Source organism: Oryzias latipes, chromosome 9, assembly GCF_053564925.1.
Source record: "Oryzias latipes strain Hd-rR chromosome 9, Olatipes_Hd-rR_3.1".
NCBI lineage: Eukaryota > Metazoa > Chordata > Actinopteri > Beloniformes > Adrianichthyidae > Oryzias > Oryzias latipes.
Window position 1 is genome coordinate 6,341,953 of NC_136245.1, and position 23,864 is coordinate 6,365,816.

The window sequence follows — 23,864 nt, forward strand, 5'->3', positions numbered from 1 at the left end:
ACATTCTGTAGTTCTTGTGGGAAAAATATCAGCCTCCTACACAGTTTTGATGCAATTCAACAAGCCTAAACAAGTGAAGGTAATGCTCTAAACATCAGTCCGCTTTTACTAGCCTTAGACCTTCCTTTCAAAGTATATTTACTATTTATATTTGATGTGTGAGCATGTAATTAACTCCTTATACCGGAAGTTGTGGGACAGATGCTCTAGCTTCGTTCCAGAATTTCCGAAGCATGAGGGACATAAATAGACATGGTGACCACAGGACTTGTGCGCTGTTTCCCTTTCGCCACCAGGGGGCGACTTTCAACTTCATGAGGTTGCCTGCAAACTATTTCATTCAAGTTTGTCTTTCAGTTTTTCAAAAGAGACACTGTTAAATGATTCAACAAATCCGTGTTTAAAATGAAAGGAGAAATCAAACCTGCTGCTTAAAGATCATACCAAAGGGTTTAAGAAAACTAAAAGGAGTCACAGGAAGGGGAAACAAATGGTAGAGAAAGGAGGAGACTCTTATAACCAGTTGAAGTTCTGCATTACAAATTGCAATAGAGGGTGAGGGCAGGAAACACTGATGTCAGTCAACGCCTCTGCACCACGCTGACGCCACAGAAGAAGGAGAGACAAGAAGAGGTGCACCACAGCAGCAGTGGAGAAGCAGAGCTGGATCGAGAAGGTTAACTGTCGCTAGAGGCAAGACTAAAGGAAATGTGAAGAGCAAAGGAGTACAACTGCAAAGTGGAGAGGGACAGAAAAAGGAAGACGTGGCAAGAGTGCTTTCAGCAAAAAAAAAAAAAAAAGAATAAAAAAGGAGGAGAGGAGGAACTATATTAACAAGCGTGGTAAAAGGTGGAGCAGCAGTTCAAGTAGAGACGGGTGAAGTAAGTAGAGCAGCACCTGCGGTGGTGCCATCATGGAGGAGGACATCAGAAAGCAGGGAATGCTCTTCCTCCAGCAGCAGCGCTTTGGAAAGGTACAAAACTGCAATGAAACCAGAACACAAACTTAAGTGGAATGTGATGTTAAATTAGTTATAGACTATGCAATAAATAATATGGTAGTAATGTAGTTTTATGTGCAGAAAATGCACAAATATTACATAATCTATACCTAAGTGAATGTTTTGTCATTAATAGTGTATTGCAGCTCAAAAGTGCCATAATAATCTAAACTGAAGCCAGAAAATGAAAAACGATTGCATAGCTGCTACATATCAGAGTGGCTATGGCGCTGATGCACGCAACTTCAGATGTGAAGGTTGCAGGTTTGGTTCCTGCCTTGCCTGCCCAACCTGCACTGCAGCCCTGCCACTACCATCAGTGAAATGTGTGAGTGTAAAGCATTTTGGGCCTAAAAGAAGCAGGAAAAGTCCTATTAGGTTTACGCCACAGGTGGACTGGAACTGTTAAGGGCCGAAAAAGTGCCTTAAATGTATGGCGTAAGTTAGAAGGTGGTTCGCTAAAACAGAAGAAAATAGTTTACTGATGCTAAAATCTTACACTTCAGCAAACAGACAGCTTACAACTAGCCTAACTCTGCAGGACAAACTGTCCTCCGTCTTCAGAACCCACTGAATCCCTTTTGGGGTCACAGGGTTGCTGGAGCCTATCCCAGCTACTGTTGGGAGAGGGTAGGGTAAACCTTGAACAAGTCATCAGTCTGTTAGAAGGCCACACACGCACACCTAGGGACAATTAAGAGGAGGAAGCTGGAGTTCCCGTAGAAAACCCACAGGGACAACATGCAAACATTACACAGAAAGAACCCAGACGGGATGTGAACCAGGGACTTCTCGCCGTGAGGTGACTACACCACTATTCAGCCCATGTGGACAAAATGCAATGCTAGAAATATTTGGTATGAATGTGCCTATAAATGTGGAAAATTAGCTTAAAAAAGTATGTTTCAAATAGTCTGATGAAAAAATGATAAATGGTGAGAAATTTAGCCTTTCATTGTCCTAAAAGGTCCAAAGTGCTTTAAAAACCACACTTTAAAAACTAACAATGTTCATACACTGATAGCGGAAGAGCAGCCATGCAGGTGCCAACCAGGCATCGTGGTGTTTAGGGTTTTACCCAAGGAGCCAAACCTGCAGAGATCATTAGTTCTGTCTCTGTGGAATAGTGTCCCCTAAAAAATACAGAAGAATAAAAATAAAAAAATGCAAAAAAAGTAGTGATAAGTAAAAACATTGCCAAAGATTTGCCAAACAAAGCAGTATTTAGCTCAACTGGCCTAAGGTTAAAATAACTCAACTAAATGCTTCTTTTAAAAAACTAGCTAAATCAAAGAGGAAGTCTAAAACTGTTAAGAAAAAAGCAGAACAATGCTATAAAAAAGCCAGACTACATTATAATAGTTTAAAAATAAGAAACATTAAAGATGGAGCCCCATTCTTAACACCATGCCAAGAATGTAAAAGCTAGATTAAAAGAGATTTAAAAATAAATGCAGAAAATATATCGTAACTATGGAAGTATATTGCATAAAAAAAAGGGTGATCTCCATTCTAATTTTTTCATGAATTAAGAAACAAACAAAGAAAACATGGTGAACTGTTTAAATCCTTTGCGTAATTTTCGAACTACAAAAGCAAAGAACTAGAACCTAACTGCTGATGAAAACTATTAGATGAGCTGCAACTACAGTAGAAAAGCTGCAAAGTGTCCGTGTCATAGACAAGATCCATTCTGTTTATGTGCTCATCACGATATCTCCAGTCTGTTCTTTCTACTGACTTTATCCACTAACATTACAGAGAAAAATGATTGTGAAGTATCAAGCATTAACTCGTTTGCACTGTTTATTGATTTATATTGTTTGGGAGGCAATCCCAAAGACATATACCAGTATGTATATATATAATTTTTCTGATTTTTACTAGAATTCTTTCTTTCTATGTTTGTAATTTTTGCTACAATTTTGTCCAATTTTCATTACAATTGTTACCGATTTTTGCTTTGGTTTTTCGGATTTTCTCTATAACTTTTTTTAATCTGCTATTATTATTTTTTAGGGCAAATCAGATAAGGTTAGTTTGTAGTTCTTTGCTTTTGTAGTTCTTAAAAAGATTAGAGTGAAATTGTTCGGAAAAAAGTTAGAATGAAGATCAGTTTTTTTTTCTTTTTATTGAATGCAGTACGCTTTTATACTTAACAGCCAAATCAAGCTAAAGAAAATTAGGACAGGTGAATAAAATAAACATGGAAAAACCATGTGGAAAGTGTACCAAAAGTGAATAAGAGCTGATTAATGTAAACAAAATTGGTAGCAAAAAGTGGTTATGAAGATGAATACTGTTAAATAATGGCAGGTAATATGTAACACATCTTAAAAGATATTAAAATTGTTTATAAAATACTACATTTTTGTAGGACAGGCAGTATTTACTATTACTGAAAAATGTTGATCATTGTACTTAGATGGTAAATCATGACAACAAACTTTTTGAAAGAAAGTGTTAAAACTGAAGTAAACTAAATAAAGGTAAAAAATGGCTTAATAGAGGTTGAGATTGTCACAGACATTTTAGTATCAGGCCCACTGGTTTGTTCTCTGAGCTGCGTGTTTCTGTTTTTGGGTGTAGAAGTGGAGGAAGGTGTGGTGCGTCCTCTACAGAGAAAGCTCCTGTTCCATCTCCAGACTGGAGTTCTACGAGTGCAAAGACGGTGGAAATATGGAAAAGAACGATAAAAACCTGCGCAAGCAGCTGGACCACAAGAAGGTAAACCCCAGTGTGACTCTGCAGCATTCGAGGGGTTGGAGCTTTCACAGAAGCTGTGGCACGATTCCCAGGTCATCCGTCTGGCGGACTGCATCCGGGTCACTGAGGTGGAGATGGAGGGATGTCCCAAAGACACCAGGTCCTTCCTGATAGAGACCACAGAAAAAATATTTGTGTTTGCTGCTGACAGAAGCCAGGTGGATGACTGGACTCACAAATTGTGTGAGACTGCCTTCCCTGTGGGTACACACACACACACACACACACAATCGCACAATTTCTCTGAGTCTTTCCTCACAGAAAAGTAAAACATGAATCGTCCTGTTGATCATGTTACAGACCAGTTCAGAGGACTTGGCACTGTGCTGGTTGAAAGCTTCAACTCTTTGTGGATGTGTTGTGGTGTTTGCCACAGCAGCACTCCACTCTGTGTAGGTCCTTGCCTGAGATGTGAGTGTGAGCATGTGCGGTGGCCATCAAAAGCTGTTGTAGCTGCCCAGCATCTCCAATAGTTGCATCAAGCTTTCCAAACACTAGCATTAAAGCAACAAGAAAATGAAAAGATCCTGAAAAGTCTTCAGGCAGCAACAGACTGCGACCATGTGAGGTACAGATGATGACGTTTTGGAGATTTCCTTCAGGAGCTGTAAAGCTACGTACACACCGGGCATATGTGGCGTGTTCTAAAATGCACTGAACGTTTAGCATATGGTGTTCACACTGGACTCTCGCTACCCGATACCAGTGCATGTACTTGAAAGAGGCATGGTACGAGACGTTGAAGCGGTGCAGATCTTGCAAGTCTTGCTCCTGGCTTTTTTTTTTCACAGCTTTTTTCCGCTATACCAAAGTCTTGGTGTCATATTATTATTTTAATGTCTCCTTCATGATCATGTTTAGAACAGTTTGCACTTCCGTGTTTGAAAAGGACGCTCCTCACTACCAAATCCACTACCACGTCTGCGGGGATCAGTGACAACCTGATTTGTATGAAGAGGCTATGACCGGACCTAAAAACCTGCATAGCGATGCGTGAACGCGAGAGATCCTAAAATACAGGTTGACGTGTGTTTACATTGTCTCTATTGGAGGTGGACGGTTGAACGTGAGTTGATGCGGCCGCTGTGTAGGCACCTTCAGACTGACCTTTTTAAGTCACCCTGTTGTAATGCAGAAGTCACAGACATGTGCAGAAACAATTGATGATACGGGGTTGAGCAGTTTATTTTTTTGCTTTGTTTTCAGCTCTGCATGGATAGCACACAAATGATTTCAGCAGCTCAGAAAATGCTTTCTTTCTTCCTCCTGAAAAATACAAATGCTTCTCCTTCATGCTTCCTCTCTTCTTTGGCTGAAGTACAGAGAGTCAGTGGTTTTTAAAGAGGATTTTGGAATTGCGCTAGTCTGACTTTTTTTTTATGCACTGTTCCTCAGTCTGATATTTGATTCTGGGTCATCTCGTTGAGGAACCATTGAATATCCGTGCTCTTAGAATCTAGTTGTGAGCAGTCATCGAGACACAGTAGCATCTGTCTCTTTAATGCTCAGGTCTTTCGAAAAGAAATTTAAAACTCTGAACAGCTCATTCGGAGTGAGTTTTTCACACTTGTCTGCAGAAAAGGGAAGTTTTAGGACTTTGTTGCAAAAATAAGAACCAACGACTTCATGCATTAGTCTGATATCATTGCCTAAATCATTTCCAATTTCTGGGATGAAAAGTCGTGAACAAGTTGTTTATAGTCAAATTGTTGTTAAATGTAAAGTATCTTCACAATAAAAGCAGTCAAAAACAGAAAACAGTGGAAAAAAAGTGGAGCCTCATGGATTGACAGCTCTTAAGCAAAGTTATGTTTACTCCACCTGCAATAAAAACATTAGGCTTTTTTTTAAACTCTTTACGTTATATTTTCTGATTCATGCAAAGAGGAACATGCAAACATGGAGACTAGAAGCTTGGTTTTCAGTCTTTTTTTTTGCAGTGGTTCAATGATCTGCTACTGTTATTTAAATCCACTGAAACAAAAAAAAAAAAACAAGAAAAAACTGCCACCTCCCCCCACCTCCCCCTCCATAATGCAGAACTGCACTAAAAGCAGATGTGGCATTCAAAAATGCTGAAGCGGCCTTGCAGCTTCACTGAGAAGGTGTGGACATCTGCGGCTGCTCTTTTAACCGTCACTTCGTGTTCCTCTTTGGCTGAGAGGGTCCGATGTTCGTCCGGGATGAAGGTCACGAACCAGTTCCATCCAGCAGCTTCAGACACACGGCAGCAGGAGACGGGTTTCACATGAAAACGGCTGAAAGGCTGCTCCATCCATTTTGGGGGGTTTGTTGTTATAAATAGCAAGTTGCTGACATACAGCTGACAGTCCTGAGTCACAACTCCACTTCCTTCTGCAGTGAGTGTGTGTGTGACAGGAAACCCACAGCAACAGCTAATCATGCTGCAACTTCCACAAAAGACAAAAACAGACAAATGTTCCTTCACTGCTACTTCAAGTGAGGACTAACATCAAAGAGTGCCAGCAGATGTCAAGGGCATGCTAGAAACTTCCAATTTAAGACTCTAAGCACAATTAGTCCCACTCCGATCAACTTTTGATCTATTTTCAAAGTGTTCCCAGTGGTCTTTTGATTATGATTGTTCTGTTTTTAGGCTAAAGTTTAAAAAAACTATCGTTTTCTAGGAGAAATTTTCTGCAGAGCAGCAGAAATTTCCCTCTGAGTTGCGGGTGGGACTGTTAGATCAGAGCAAGCCTGCCCTCACTTCCCATCACCCATCTGTTTATATGCTCTCCTGACAGCTTAAAGCCCCTCACAACCCCAGGCTAACTTTAACGGTGCAACAAAAAGGGCGAACAATATTAGAGTCATACAGTTTAGATCCAGATTCCCGCTCAGAAGAGGAAAACAAAGACCTTCATTGATCTATTTGCCTGCAAGTGGATCCATCAGAATGGAGCAGAGCAGGGAGCCTGCGACCGGCGTATTTTCTAAGACACAAATACGATCTCTTTATTTTATCTGCTCCTGATCCACAACGATTTGAAAAAAGAAATACTAAAAATGTAATTTTAAGCTTAAATGTCCTCCATCATCTAAAAAATGCTACACGAAGATGTTAGAAAACACCAAAAACACAATTTCCATTGGAGTTAAAGTTAATTTATTTTATTCATAAACAGCAGAATGGATGTGGCTCAGAGTAGTGGCGGACGATCTCTGATTGGAAGGTTCAATTCCCGCCTTGCTTGCCCTTGTGTTGAACTGTCCTTGAGCAAGACAGTGAACCCATCACTGCTCTTCCTGTTCTGGTAGTGTGTAATATGTAACTGAGTGTAAAGCACTTTCATCAAGGTAAAACAGAGATATATGAGTAAAAACACAATTTCTAATCATCAAGTCGAAATTATTCAGAAGAACTGATTTACTTTGATTTGGGAACCAAACCTAAAATAGTGCCGTCCTGGTTGTGCAGAACTTAACATTATGAAACCTGCACAAGAAGCAGATCTGACCAGATCTACATGACAGTCATGACAGAAGCAGAAACAAACAAAACACAGACGTGTTGTTGGTTACAATACAAACGTAGAAGTTTGGTGTAAAGGAAATGGATCTTTCTTGGATTTTTCTATTACAGTATATAAACTAAGAAGTAACAAAATGTTTTTACAAAACTGCAGCAAGAAAAACCTATATTCTATACCCAAACAGAACAGGAAATAAATGAAACATGAACAAAAATAAACAATGAGGAAGAACTCTAAATAACTTTGAGAAACTAGAAAAGGATGATGAGGTGAGATGAGGATCTGTCCATTGCCAACAGAAAACAAATGATGATACAGCAAAAATAAAAGAGATTTCTCATCCAAGGAAGACAAACTTTTAACTGAATTCGAATGCAGAACCTTTTTAACGTACACAGACAAGTTCCTGATTCAAATTCCACACAGACACATATCTCCAGCATGAACTTTCAGCAGATTCTGTCTAGACTAGAAAGATGGTTTGATGGAGATTTCAATTTGGTCTCTCTCCTGCTAGTGAGTCAGTGCAACGTTTGGACGAATAGAGGGGCAGCTGGGAGAGGAAGCAGCAACCTGTGTGATGCTGATCAAGACAAAGCAGGGATAGATGATCAGTAGAATAAGGGTTTTGCAGTATCTGACTTATTAAAGACCCACTCCAATGAAAATTGTGCTTGTTTTACCATTCTCTGGCAATTTACTCTCATGATGGAGGACAGTTTAAAAAGGATTGGGACATAGAAAATATGCTGGGTGGGTCACAAGCTCCCTCCTCCACTCCAATTTGATGCATCCACTTGCAGACAAATGGGTCCATGTACGTCTTTGAGCTGGAAGCTGGATCCAAACTCTACAGCTGGATAGCTCTGATATTGCTCGCTATTTTCATTTTACTGCTAATGTTAGGGTGGGGGTGTGAGGGACTGTAAGCCAGCGGCTGACCAGATGGATGGCTTACTCCACGCCTAGAAAATGACAGATTTTTTTTATTTATCAAAAGATGATGGGAGTGGGTCTTCTCTCTCCAGTCTCCAACACCTTCGCTCGGTTCCATTCGTGGATTTGCTGCTGTCAACAATGATGCCAGTGTTCTGCTGGAGAATCTATGAGTTCTCTGAACTCATGGAAGATTTTTCCTATTCATACTTATCTGGTAGAATCACGTTTCTATCAATGAAGCTTCAACACAGCACCACACCATCACCCTACCACCGCCGTGTTTGACTGTTGCTCAATGTGAATCGCAGTTAGTTTGACTCTAGATGCAACATGAGGTTTAGAAAGTTCCTCTTTTGCTTCATCAGAATATTTGTTAAACATTTGGGGGAAATTTCAGATGTTTGTTTCAAAAGTAGAATCAGGTTTGATGTCTCTTTTTTTTCCCTGGATTTCTTCATAGATCAGTTTTTGTTCAGTCCATCTCTAACTGCTGAATCATGACCTCTGACCTCAGCTTAGTCAAGTGAGAACTTTAGTTCTTCTTTTGTTCTGCTTCTTTTATGACCTCTTAGATGAGTCCTTGTTTTCGTGTTGTCACTCTGGTCCATTCTGGAATGGTTCATCAGTCCTCCGTGTTTTCTCCGTGTCTGTATTGGATTACATTGGGGTTTATTGGAGTTCTGAAGTTGCAGAAATTCTCAAATTTAAAGACATCTGTGGGTTTTGAGCAACTCACAGTGATGTGACAGTGAGGGGGGAAGCAACAAACAGACCATAGAACTGAATTTAAGAAAACAAAACATTAAGAGGGGTATAAATACTGCGTAGTGCTCACTGACATTTCAGACTACTGAATATATAAAGCTGGATAATCTAGATTCTGGGGCACAAAAGAATAAAGTGCAGCACTTTAGGACAAATTTTGACTCATTTGACTCAGAGTGAAGTTTATGCTGCTCTGTGTTCTCTATGAAGCTGATGGGCTTGTACATTAAATCAGCTGGTTGTGTGCATGTGTACAGCAGCAAAACAAATGAATTCTTATCAGGAAAACTTTGAATAAAAGACACGTGCAGATAGAGGAGCGCTACAGTGTGTGGTTTCAGGAAGAGCCTTGACATGCTGATCCATGCATCACCTCCATTTTTCTCTATCATGCTCTATCCTGGGGTTTCCTTTAAAAAATACAGAGGTAGAAAAAGTACGAAGAGTTTCTACTGAAATAAAATCATTCAAGGGTTCAGGGAGTATTTGTTGCCATTTCCAGTGAACAGAGCAGTTTCACAGAATAGGAATTTGCTGCGGTGCTAATGTGCGACATAAAACACGTAAAAATAGAAAAAATGAACAACAGTAAGCAAAATTTAAAAAAATAAAAAATGACAATGGTCAGAACAATAAATAGAAATACATTGTGCAAACAGAGGAAAATCAAGGTGCAGGTAGTGGACTGGTAACTGGACATATAGGTGAAAATGTTTAAGGGGGGAGGAGTTAAAAGATGTTCATGAGTCGGACTGCAGAGGGAAAGAAACTGTTCTTGTGTCGTGAGGTTCTGGTCCTGATGGACCTTAGCATCCTGCCCAAGGGGAGTAGTTCAAGTAATCCATGTCCAGGGTGAGAAGGGTCGGCTGCTATCCGACCTGCACGACCCCGGGTTCTGGAGACTTAAAAGTACTTTTAAGTTTAAAAAAAAATACTCAGCTAAATGTAAAAGTACATAGCAAATTCCCCAGTGTCAAATCTTCGTAGTCAAACAGCAAGTGTAAGACCCCACCCCCATTTTCTAAGTGTTGGTGTTAATGCTCGGAGTTAAAATGTGCAGAGTAAAAAAGACTGCAGGGGTTCTAGTGTTAAAGTTGTGCAGATAGTGTCAATTATTGACACCCAAAAGTTATGTTAACTGTCAAAATTCACATTAACCCTGTGTAGTGAAGGACCATACGTTATCTGGCTCGGAGTCAGAATCAACTCTTTAAGTGTTGCATCAAAGCTTCATTTTTACTGTGTACCTTAAAAGTGGGTGAAAGGACTTAAAAAAGCAACAAATGGTCCTTTTGAAAACTATTTTACTGTTTAGAAAATACAATGAACTAGGTTTAGTTTCTTTATGAGATACTCATTGTACATTGTAAAATTTTAAAATATATTAAAATAAGATTTTATTTATTTTTAGTCATTTAATTTTTAAGGCTTCATCTTCAAATTGAACTGTAGTGCAACCCCTAAACAGAAAATAGTCCACCTGGAGTTTATGTCATTTACCATACTTGAGTGTAAGTATAGCAAGTATACTATAGACCAGGGGTCACCAACCTTTTCGAGACTGAGGGCTATTTCATGGGCACTAAGTGGTATGAAGGGCGCCACTAAAAACCTCCTAGCCCCCCCACACACATACACACACACAAACACAATTTGAGGACGTCCTTTTGTGTGCCCTATATTTATTTGCTCTTTTTACACACTTTTACACACAAAAACATGCATGAATTTTCTGGACTCGTACTACAGGGGGGTCAAACTCAGTTGCAGAGGGGGCCTAAATCCAATACACACTTTAGGTTGCGGGCGGAACAAGATAAATATTTATTGAACACACTAAAGGCCCGTTCACACCGGGACGAATTTCGCCGGCGATTTTCGCCGACGTTTAACGCCTCGTGACTAAACAAAGGGCACCAATGAGAGTGTGCACACCGACGCGAAAAAACGCCACGCGTCAAAGCGTCAAAAAAAAAACGCCTCGGGTTCGTTTTTTTTTTCCGACGCGTCGCGTCGAAATCTATTCGACCAATGAGAATGGCGCTTTTGCACACGTGTCTGGAGCTTCTGAAGTTACAGTAAAACACAACTTGGGGGCGCTCAAACACAAAACTGCCTTGCTGAGCACACATACCAGCGAAGAAGATAGACGCCAAGTAGCGTCTACACTGCCTCAAAGAAATAATGACGGACATTCTAAAATATCCCCGAACCAAGCACCAGTTGGAGCTACTGATGCTTGAAATATTCATGTTTTCTTTGTATTATTCTGACAAGCGCGTAAATACTTGCTCTCTTCTTCTGAGTGAAAAGCGACTTTAAGAAGCGTAAAGTTGCGCAGCGCCACCTTGTGTACAGGAGTATTTCTGTTTACATTAAGCGCCATCTAATGTCAGGGAAGGAAATTGCATGTTCGCTTGGCTCATCGTCAGCGAAAATCGCCTGGGTGTGAACACAAAAAACGTGGCGAAAAACGCTGGCGAATAACGCCTGGCAAATATTCGTCCCGGTGTGTACGGGCCTTAAAGCTAATATTTTAAACCTTTAAAACTTTAACTTAACTTTTTAAACATAAATGTGAATAAAAACAGGCAGGAATATTAATCCAGAATAATGAATATATTCTGTCAAATTATGCAAATTTTAACAAACAAAGCCAGGAAATATTAATAATTAGAAATAATAAATCAAATTATTCGTTTTTTTTTTCTCCTTTGTCATTTTCTTAGAGCTCAACTCCTGATTGTCATGGTTTGAGTTTGTTGTGTCTTGTTTTTCGTTTTAGTTCTTGTTTTGTCTTGTTAAGTTCTGTTTCCTGTTTTATTTTGAAAGGTTTCCTGTCTTGTCATGTTTCTTGAGTTTTACTTCCTTTGGTCCCCATCTGCCCTGATCGTGTTCACCTGTGTCTTGTCTGCCCTGTCTGTATATAAGTCTTGTCTCTGCCTTCCTCCTGGCTGGTCCATTCTGTCACGGGGTGAGGGGGGAGGCTCAAGAGCCGGTAGGACCCAGACGCAGAGGCGGAGGCACACGGTTCAGGGACTAGAGGGTTTAATACAAAACAGAAGGCGCTGCAGAGCAGGATGACAAAACCAAAAGCAAAAACTCACTGTGGCGTGGCATGAAACAATGAACATGGCATGAAGACGTGGACACCGAGACAAAGGCTAATGGACCAGCACATTAGCCTTTGTCTCGTCAACTGAGGGGGGGGCCCCGGAGGACAAACCTCGACGGGCATAATTGACCAAAGAGTCCGGAGGACGGCCGGGGGGCCGAGCGGTCCGGCGAGGCAGGTCCGGAGGACGGCCGGGGGGCCGAGCGGTCCGGCGAGGCAGGTCCGGAAGACGGCCGGGGTTCCGTGCCGTCCGGCGAGGCAGGTCCGGAGGACGGCCAGGGTTCCGTGCCGTCCGGCGAGGCAGATCAGGCGTGGGGGCGTCAGGCGTGGGGTCGTCAGGCGTGGGGTCGTCAGGCGTGGGGGAGTCAGGAGTGGGGGAGTCAGGCGTGGGGGAGTCAGGCATGGAGTCAGGCATGGAGTCAGGCATGGACTCAGGCATGGAGTCAGGCTTGGAGGAGTCGGACCAGCAGTCGGCCGGCGGGTCGGGCCAGCAGTCGGCCGGCGGGTCGGACCAGCAGTCGGCCGGCGGGTCGGACCAGCAGTCGGCCGGCGGGTCGGGCCAGCAGTCGGCCGGCGGGTCGGGCCAGCAGTCGGCCGGCGGGTCGGGCGTGGAGCCGAGCTCTGGCGGGTCAGGCGTGGAGCCGAGCTCTGGCGGGTCAGGCGTGGAGCCGAGCTCTGGCGGGCCAGGCGTGGAGCCGAGCTCTGGCGGGCCAGGCGTGGAGCCGAGCTCTGGCGGGTCAGGCGTGGAGCCGATGGAAACGGGGACCTGTCGGAGTACAGGCGGCACCCCCCTGGGAGCCGGAACGGGTCGGGGCGCAGGCGGCACCCCCCTGGGAGCCGGGACTGGTCGGGGCGCAGGCTGCACCCTCCTGGGAGCCGGGACGGGTCGGGGTGCGTCCAGGACCACCACTGGACGTGGCTGCGGTGCATCCGGGACCACCACTGGACGTGGCTGTGGTGCGTCCGGGACCACCACTGGACGTGGCTGCAGTGCGTCCGGGACCACCACTGGACGTGGCTGCGGTGCGTCCGGGACCACCACTGGACGTGGTTGTGGAGCGTCCGGGACCACCACTGGACGAGGACGGTGGCGGCGACGACGACGACGACCCCCCCTCAGGGCAAGACGGCTCCCAGTAAAGTCCAGGGGGCTCCCACTCCAGGCATACGAGGAGAACTGGGCCTGGTCGAAGACCCAATAAGACCTTGTACGCTCGGCTTCCCGGCAGTAAGCCTCTAGCAGCCGCATGTCCCGCTCCGCTGGGTCCAGAAAAAATTGCTGGTCCATTCTGTCACGGCGTGGGGTGGCTAGAGAACCCGTTGGCCTCCAGTCTCTGCATCTGGGTCCTACCGGCTCTCTAGCCACCCCTTGCCGTGACACTGACATCATTTTTAGCAATAAGTTCATTTCTGCTAGGTGTGTGATGTTCTGTGTGTGTCTTTGGTCCTGTGTGTGTGTGTGTGTCTTTGGTCCTGTGTGTGTGTGTGTGTCTTTGTGAAACGTATTAGAGGGATTTGATTATTTAAAAACCTGTTATTGTGAAAATCATGTTTAGGTCTCATAAAACATCAAAAACTAAATTACAGAACTCATCACTGGGATTACTCCAAAAATATTTGGCATTCTCCTCATTTTGTGCAACACCAACAGTAAAAATCCTCCAAAATCATCAATACTTTCATGAACAAATGATCGATTGTTTATTTATGGTCTGAAAAAGTGCAGCTGTTTTCCAGCCTTCATTACTTACTGCCTTTATTTAGACGTTACTATAATCAACTAAACAACCGTAAAAATAAAGGTATATGGAAAATACAGACAAGTATTAAAAATATACGCAATAGTTAGAGAAGAATGACATTATTAAAATGAGCTGAGTAATTTAAGCCCCCCTGATGATCCAGGAGTTGCGCAATGGTCTCCGTGCGCCGTTTTACCACGCAACCTGCACCCACCACCCCTCCCCTTCTCCTCCTCATAAACACACACACACACACGTGCCTCTTTCTCAAAGGCGGGAGCTCCGATTCGCAAGTTACAGGCCGTTCCATACTCTGCCATATATTTCACTATAGGAGAACTAAAGTGCATCAATTACTATTGGCAAGCACTGAATCACCACCCCCTATCCAGACAAGAACTGTTGCGCCCGAGCCTTAATTCACTATCCTCTTACTTAGTAGCGGCCCCATTGGACATGTCCGAATCTATCACCCATGCCCCATGCAAAGCACAACCCCGGTTTGTCGAGAACGACACTTACATAAGTTAGCGGACAATCATATCTGTCTGTTTACTTTGAACACACCCACCAGCAGCCAAACAGCATTAACCTCACTTCTGCTCACAGCTCCCTCACTTATGGTGAGCGATTTAACACACCAAGATTCCCCACTTCCCATGAGTCTTAAAAGCTGAAGGCGGGGCTAACCCCCAGATTGCCACAATATGATTTGCTATATGAGCAGTGCTATTTTTGGAGCATTCCCGTTAAATAATATTTACCCTTCCAATCATTTTTTACATTCTCGCTTTAACTGGGATAGTGATCTTTGTGTCTTTTGTGAAAATGATGTAGAAACTGTGGAACATCTTTTCTTTGAATGTTTTCATGTAAAAGAGTTTTGGTCTTCTTTTCATAATTGGCTCAAATCCAAAGATATCATAATTAACCCTTTAAATTGGAATACAATTAAAATTTGATTACAATTAATTCACAAAAAGCTGGACTTTCTGATTAATGCACTGATTGTAATTTCAAAGCATTTTATTCATACTTGTAAATTCTTACTTACAAATCTTTACATTACATGAATCATAATAATGCCCAGACATTGTGTAATTTGTTTGATCTCCGCAACCACCCGCGGAGGGTGAGAGGGGCGTTTTTTTTTGTTTTTGTTTTTTTATATACACATATATATGCATATAGTGTTTCTGTTTAAAAACAAATATATTCATTTAAAGTATTAATCTGATGTTGCTAATTTTTTTTCAGATGTAACCAATTAGATTATATTTTAGAGTCAGAATAACATCCCACAATGCTCCTGTTGAAATGTTAAAACTTTCTTTGTTCTTCCATTCTTCCAGTCATAATTTTGTGAGAAAAAAGTTATAAAATTAGGAAAAAAAGTTGTCCTTTTATAAGGATAAGGTTGCAAAATTATGAGTGAAAAATTAGTAACTTTTTGAGAACAAAGTCATTATATTATAAGAAAAAGTTGTAATTTTATGAGAAAAATTAGAAAGATTCTGAGAAAGAAAACTCGTAATTTTGCAAGAATAAAGTGATACAATTATGAAAATAAAATAATTTTGAGGGAGCAAAGTGCTAAAATTGAGAAAAACTTCATTTTGCGAGAAAAACACGTAAATTATGAGAAAAATCGTAATTTTTTCGAAAAACAAAGTCGTAAAATTACCAGAAATTTTTTTTGCGAGAACAAAGGGTTAACGTTATGATAAAGAAAAATCAAAAATTGACAACAATAAACTGGTAGAATTATTAGAAAAAATTTCCATATTTTCCAAGAATAAAGTAATTTCATAAATTCTAAGTTGAGAACTTACGAGACATTGACACTGAAAAGAATTTGCAGGAAACTGGGCCCTTCAGAAGAAGATTCTTGCGCACCTGGAGTGGATTTCTGGTGTGCACGGCATTTAAGTAGTTGTCCAAATAGATCATGGCACACGGATTCCTTTGATAAACTAAAGTCTTATGTCATCACCATAAATAGCTGCATTGATTGATTCAGTCGACAGGTAATGTGGATGGAGGCTTACACTTACTTTATTTTTTTTAAAGGGTTAGGGTTAGGCTTTTCTCTCGTAAAATAAAGACTTTTTTACTAAAAAAGTTTTGCTAAAACACTGAGAGATTTTTCTACCACAGAAAATCTGTTCCAAGGCTCACTGGTGATATTTTAGAAAAATTCAAGAGTTTTAACCGCGCCTTATAGTTAAATAATAGGGGTAAGTTCACTTAATTAGCTCTAGTTTAATTTTCCTTAATTATGTTCACAAACGTAACACACCAAAATTAACTGTGTAAAGTTGTTTTTTTATGTAACTACTGACATTACACTTCCTACTTCATTTACTGCATTGAAATGATGCTATTTGGCACAGTGTCCTTTATTTTGAAAAGGAAGTCATTGGAAACTGTGTATAAACTATTTCATATTTAAAATAACAAATGCCGTTTCCTTTGTTTTAATATCGCCAAAGAAACAATAGTTCGTTTACATTTATCATATTAACAACAATCACTTAAATTCAAAGCAATGTTGTAAAAGTATGAATTATGAGACTGTTCTGGCCTCATATAAAAGACTTGGTGCTTCTTTGAGGTTGTGGTCAGTGATAAATCAATCTGATTGGCTCCTGTGAGTCAAGTGTTCAAGTGTTGAAGGTTGCAGCCCCTTGAACACAACCGACAACAAGATCTCAAGTCTCTCAAGTCTCTAAACTCCTATCCTGCCTGCCCACATGTCCTTGGGCAAGACACTGAGTCCTACATTGCCTGGTGTGGCAAGTGTGTGTGAATGTCCGAGTGGGACTGGTAACAGCAGGTCACACAGTCTTCGTTCGTCAATGTCAACAACTTTGATGATGTAAATGGTTAAAAAGTAAAACATTAGCTGACGTGTTAGTGAGTCTACTCAACAACAGGGTCATGAAATCTTTACTTTTATATAATTACAAATACTAAGATGGTTGAATCTGTAGACATGATGGGGAGGAACTGTATGTGAGAACCGGACTGATTGACCCCTCCCCCCATGGCGTTCCAAACAGGAAGTACCCACTGGCTACAAATAGCCAAACTCCCATGGAGTTCTATAGAGAAGAGAGAACAGTTGTCATTCGATTGGTCAGAACAACCATTCTTGGTCTGATACCTTTTTTTTAACATATTCTTGATAATCCTCTTTTTTCATACTTTTTATGTATGTTATTCAAGTTACAAACAAACCCACCAGACGCCTCAATAACAGTATGTGGTGTCTGCCGGTCCACGTGTCCAACGTTTGAAACATTTGGTTGACAGATTTTGAACCAAAATGTTGCCTGAATTGACATAATTTGGTTGGAGTCAGAAGTTAGCCATTTTCTATTGGTGACGTCACACTCACTCAGTCCAGTTCTCAAAGACAGCAATGGAAGGAAGGGATTGTTGTCTTTGTTTGCTCTAGAGCGTGATGTAGAGGTTCTGTTCAGGCTTCACCTCTATCAAACCCAGCCGTCCTCACATACAATGCCTATGATGTTGAAATACCAAAACAAATCAGGCTGAGTCAGCTCTGATGTTCACAGCACAGCAGGAACCTGCTGGATTGTGAAAAATGAGCTTAATGAGTCAGAATTGATGCTTGTGGTCACTTATTGGCAAATAATTGAAAACAAATAGAATCATTTTCGTTTGTTTGTTTGTTTGTTTGTGTGCAGATGAACTGGCTGGACCAAGGATCAAAGTCCAGCAACCTCCAGAGAGGAAATCAGCTGGAGAGGAGCGCAGGGATGGAGGATAACTCCCTGTACAGCGGCAGAGAGACAGGTACTCCAGTTTTTGATGTGATCAATCCTCTGATTTCAGCTGAGGGTCAGTCCTGCCTACTTGACAGATTAATCTAAGTTTAAAGGAGCTTGAGGCTTCTTTTTGCTGCATTAACTTTTTTACCAGTGTTCACTTTAGCCGTCATGACTTCCTCTGTCGCACCTTCAACCAAATCTCACTTCCTCCTCTCGTCCTTCCTATCACAGCTAAATTTAGTAACCTAAGGTTTAGTAACCTAAGCTCAGCGGATGCACAAAACAAGACGTTTGAAAAGCAATTCCTGTAGCCTGAAACGAGCTCAGAAGGAGGTCAAATTTATGCGTCGCAGTGCATGTTACCAAACAGGCATGTGATGGGTTCAAAAATAGAAACAGGGGCATACACAACAAGCCTGTAGAAGAACCACCAACCAAGACTGCTGAAGAAAGACACATTTTTTCTCACCTTTCTTCAGGTAAAAACGTGTTCAGAGAAAGATGAAGGGGCACAAAGAAGAACAAATGCATGATTTTACTGACTATGCTAATCAAAAAGAACACAAAAAACGCACAAAGCAGATTTTCAGAAACATTTTATTTTAGCACATTTTATTATTTAAGTTTTTCCAACCGTAAATATTTGCAATAGTTGCAAAGTAGTTGCATGTAAACATTTCAATTTAATTAAATCAAAGACATTAAACGATTTGTTATGATAGCTTCATGAAAAAAAAGCATTTCTCAAAGATAGTCTTTAGCATCATTTGATGGTGTTTAATGAGAATTTGTTTATTGATGTGAGAAAGACATTAGTCTGTAAAGCTATGTTTATGCGGGGCATGTGACACATGTCCAAGAATGCACTAAAAGCATTTTCTTGAACGTCCATTTAGCATTTGTGTTCACACTGGTCCTGCAGAGAGGGGCTTCTTCATCTTTTTTCTTTTTTTTATAGCAGATGTCCATCACCTACAGTTAAAAGAGGCTTAGTGTGAAACTTGAAAGCAAACCTGGTGAATCTTGCGCCAGTTTTTTTCTTTCTTTCTCTATTCTGATATATAAAAGACTTGGTGTCATAGAATTTTTGAGGCCGGGCAATAACCGCAATTAATAATTTCTCCTCCATAATCAATTTTCAATTGTTTGGCACTTCTGTGAATTAAAGGGACATCATCCATATGCCACTACCAAATCCAATTGCATGATTGGTCAAAGTTAAACCAGGTTTAACATTTAATGTGTTTTCACTGGCCGCATGTTTTGTATGTAGAGCCCAAAAGCTGTCTTTAAAATGTGCATAACAGTATGAATGGGAAAGTTTTGAATGCGGAAGCCAAAAACACCAATTCCAATTTTCCTTGGAATTGGCCGCCTGATTGCAAGTTGCTGAGGTCGGTGTGAACGTAGCTTTAAAGAAATGCATAAAGACCCAGTCTTATCATCTCTTGGTCTATTTTAAATTAATCTCTGAGTTGTGGACAGGCCTGTTGGCACAGAGCAAGCACGCCCCCTTCCCATCACCCATAACTGAGAGCTCTTCGTTTACCCACCGCCCGCTAGCTTACAGCTCCCCACACCCCAACCTAACATTTCCACTGCAAGAAAAATGGCGAGCAATATTGGAACTATTCAGCCGTACAATTCTGAGTCAGATGCCAATTTAGACGAAGAAAACGAAGACCTAGTTGCCTACAAGTAGATGAATCAGAATGGAGCAGGGAGCTTGTGACCTGTCCAACGTATTGTCTATGTCACAAATATGCTCTTTTTCTCATCTGCTCCTGATTTACACCAATTTGAATAAAGAAATACTCAGAAATGTAGTCTTTAGCTGAATTTTCTTTATACATATCCTCTATAATCAGAAAAATGAAAAAACACCATTCTCATTGGTGTGGGTCTCTAGGGTTTGGATTTGGAAAGGTCCTCTGCCTTAGAAAATGTAGATTTATCGTGATGGGTCCTGATGCTTGAAAATATCTAGCTAAAATCTTAATTTTTAGCTTTCAAACCTCTCTGTGAAGCATTTGCGTAGCCATTTATGATCCGACACACAAACAAACTTTTGGATCTGCTTCTGGTACGAGAGCTGAATTTCGTGGGAACATAAGCAGCTCTTTGAATCAAGTCCTTTTTGTTTGTTTTTTTCTGCATTGAAGGGCTGCATTTTCATCACTGCAGCGTCTTATGCAATAAACTCCCCCTAAAAAAGTTTCCACTGTGGTTCTGCTGGTTTGTAGTCACACTCTCTGTTTGGCTGCCTAGTGGAAACTTTGTGCTGGGTACTTGTGTTGATCTCAGGCCACCGCAGGGTGTTGCAGTTCTGCAGTGTCCAACCAAAAGCAGTACATCTTCAACTTTTATCTTGATGGGACAAGTTTCCTGTTTCTTAACAGGAAGTGCCGTGCTGAGAACATTTTAGGCTAAAAAACTTGCCTGTAAGTTCCCCGCTTCTGAGTTTGTCCTAAAGTGGAGCGTAATAATTTTCCGATTTAGATTTTTGAGGTGGACAGGGTCTAAATATATAGATTTCATCAAGGTTTATGCAACACTATTGTTTGGTTTCTGGTGTGGTTAATGTGGACCCTAAAGCAGAGGTGTCAAACTCATTTTCACCGAGGGCCACATCAGCATAGTGGTTGTCCTCAATGGGCCAAATATAACAAATACATGTAACTAAATGTAATGAGAAATAAACATAACTACTCCTTAATGTTAAATAACACATTATTATTTATGTATTATAACTTTTCAAAGTGACAATTACATTTGCAGAGAAAACGTATGTTTTATTGTGACTCTAGCAATAATCCTTTTAAATTTGATTCTGTCAGGTTAGGTTCTATTGACAGTGTTTAAGTCCTAATGTATAGTTGCCCAATCCGATATTTCAAGTCTAATTCCCCCTAGATATGAATACATACACCTATTTATATTTTAAGAAATTAAAAACTTTTATGTTCTGCGGGCCACATTTGTGAATTGTTTTGGTTTTTTAAAATACCGTAATTCATATTTCTCTCTAAAATGTAACTTTATTTAAAATGTTTTGTGAACTCTAATTTTCATGCAGCAGCTGTGATAAAAAAACATTTCTAACAAATGATGTACTGTTATTCTAAACATATTCTGATTCATGGCAAGCCCAAAGGTCCAAATATATCCATGTCAGCATAGACCAACCAGAGCCAGAGAAGAAGAATTTCTGTAATTTAGACTGTAGCAGAGGTTTGTGTCTTTGATAAGGCGGTGAAGGGGTTTGAAAGGCCCATGGATCACAGGAGCTAAGCTGTGTGATGGTGTCAGGGTCTCTAATCACCGGAAGCTCCTTGTTAATGTGTCAAAGAACACTTCAGAACCTCCTTGTGAGTCAGCCACTGTAAGATTTGATGTTGACACCATGATTGACGTCACTGGCGTCCCAGTCTAGAGCCAGGCCGGGGGCTTGTGGCTCACAGGATGATGAAATCCAGTACTGCGTAATCCTGAACGTCTCTCAGTTTAAATGATGGACAAACGTCATCATTCAACCACATTTCATTTTGAGGAAATTAATTTTGTCTTCAACATGTTTTTTTTTTTTTTTTACGAAAACCAGAAGACGATCGATGGGTGATCGCTGATTGGATGTTGACGTTTGTCTATCATTTCAACTGAAGGTTATTTAGCATCAAGCAATACAGGATATGTGCCACACTAATCATCACACTTTTATATGAGGAAATTGAAGATGCATTTCTTTTAAAAACTCTGTCAATCTGTGATGTCCCAAGAATACTGGACCTATACAGTTTCTTCTTTTGTCTCAATTTTTAACATTTTAATTTGATTTCTGGAAAGGACTTTTGCTTTGGCTGTATGGCGTTGCAGTGGTTAGCGCTCTTGCCTCACAGCAATAAGGCCTCTGGTTCAAGTCCCAGCTGGGGGACCTGAACCAGAACATCAATGGGGGACCTTTCTGTTTGGAGTTTGCATGTTCTCCCCGTGCATGTGTGGGTTTTCTCCTGGGACTCCAGCTTCCTCCAACCAACCAAAAACATGCTTCATAGGTTAATTGGTTAATATAAATTGTTTCTAGGTGAGAGTACGTGGGTGTGTGATTGTGGACACTCTACCCTGCGACAGACTGGCAATCTGTCCAGGGTCATTTCTTGCTGTGATTTGCACTTCCCGCCCACAAGTGGCTGGGATAGGCTCCAGCAGCCCCATGACCCCGAAAGGGAATAAACGGAAGAAGATGAATGAATGAACTTTTGCTTTCTCCACATTGTTCTTTTTTTTTTAAATGTAATGTTTTATATCTTGAAAGATATCAATATTCTTGAACGATGTTCTTGAGGGGTTTTGTTGCCTCGACTTGCACCAGAAGGTTGAGTAAAATCTGGACTGGAGAGTCACTACAACTGAACTGATGGCAGCTGAGGGTAGTTAGTGAACTGACCCAGGAGTGACTGACAGGAACACGTACCCCTGGACCTGAGGATGGTATTGTGTTTTGAGATGTGACAGAACATCATGTTCTGTATCCTTAAGGACCACAAAACACGAATTCTAAGAAACTGATTAAGCCTTTATAGCAGGGGTGTCAAACTCATTTTCACTGAGGGCCACATCAGCATAGTAGCTGTCCTCAAAGGGCCCGATATAACTAATACATGTAACTAAATGTAATGAAAAATAAATGTAACTACTCCTTAATGTTAAATAACTCATTATTTATTTACTATAACATTTTAAAGTGACAATTACAGTTGCACAGAAAACAGATGTTTACATTAATGAAAAATCAAACTGTCCAAGTGAATAAAGAAAAATAACATAAAACTGAGCTAGAAAGAACATGTGTTACACGTGTTACATTTTACAAATAAATGCTGCACACAGCCTTGATGGTTTGATTGGTTTGATGACAACAATTTGTCTGCATCCACACATAAGACCTGCAAACACTGAATAATTACAGCAACTACACATAAATAATATGTAATAAACAAAAAACAAATTTATTTTAAGAAATTAAAAACTTTTATGTCCTTGGGGGCCACATAAAATGACATGGCGGGCCACTTTTGGCCCCAGGGGCTTGAGTTTGACACATGTGCTTTATAGCATATAAACACATTTTTTGGACTTCCACGTATGAAACTCTTGCGTTCACCTGTTTCTACAACTGTTTTCAGGCTCTATATACAAAAATGCGCTTTTAAAGTGAAACTGGTCGAACGTTGACAAATCAGGGACTCTGATTTGGTAGTGATTTTAATTCTGTTTGAAAATAGATCATGAGGGAGTAATTGTTAATACGCTTTGGGGCCCAGCTGGAATTAAGGGACACAAAGTCTTTCATATATTGGAATAGAGCTGTAAAAGAAAAAGCCTAAAGCAAGATTCACAAGATTTGTAGCACTTTGACATTTCACATCAAGCCTCTTACAGCTGGCGGACATGCTCTAGTAAACAGCAGAAAAAGAAGAATCAGCCTCTACCTGCTCATCCAGTCAGAACACCATGGGCTAAACTGTTTAGTGTCTTCTTGAACGTGTGTCACATGATATAGATAGTATTATTTATGATAATAATAATATAATATTGTGTAACTTGTTAATTTTTTGCTCAGATCAGTGTTATTTTTTTATTTTTATTTTTTTTTATACACTGTATTTTATCCCACGAAGGGAAATTCTTTCTCCGCATTTGACCCATCCCCTGGGGGAGCGGTGAGCTGCAGCCGAAACTGCACTCGGGAGACAGTAGCGTTAAGGGTCTTGCCTAAGGACCCTCACTGGGTGATGTTAACTGCTCGCCATTGATATGGTAATTGCCCCCAGTACCATTGCTCATTCCCCTCTGGGAATCGAACTCTGGTTTCCTGCATGGTAGCTTCCCACCTTACCAACCGAGCTACCCAGCCGCTTTGTTAGTTTAAGATAGAAGAAAGTTGACATGATTATTCAGGAAAGAAATCACCTTATTTACCCTCTGTCTCAAACTTGATCCACACATTTTAACATGGTCTAACTGGATAATAATGAATTTATTATCAACAGATTTCACAATATTTCAATACTGCAAGTGGTCATTTAAAAAACAACAAAAAGACAAAAACAAAAGATGAGTTATTCTCACCATAAATCAAAAACATTCTCGGAAGAATTGCACAGTCCTTCTTTGCCATGAAAATTGACTTAATCCAAGAAAAAACTTTCCACTGCATTTTATTGCTGTCATTAAAGGACCTGCTGA

The 23,864-nt window shown here is 40.8% G+C and overlaps 1 protein-coding gene across 2 annotated transcripts in view; it reads left to right on the forward strand.

Moving 5' to 3' along the window:
- Positions 1-608: 608 nt before the first annotated feature.
- dok2 (docking protein 2) overlaps positions 609-23,864 on the forward strand; it is a 30,212-nt gene continuing 6,956 nt past the window's right edge. The window contains exons 1-4 of one of the 2 annotated variants that reach the window (XM_011479594.4): positions 609-973; positions 3,590-3,727; positions 3,799-3,966; positions 17,535-17,643. In XM_011479594.4, coding sequence (XP_011477896.1) covers positions 914-973; positions 3,590-3,727; positions 3,799-3,966; positions 17,535-17,643 — 475 coding nt within the window. In that variant the 5' untranslated portion in view covers positions 609-913. The remainder of the gene's footprint in view (positions 974-3,589; positions 3,728-3,798; positions 3,967-17,534; positions 17,644-23,864) is intronic. The other variant, XM_004072900.5, reaches the window with a different exon arrangement.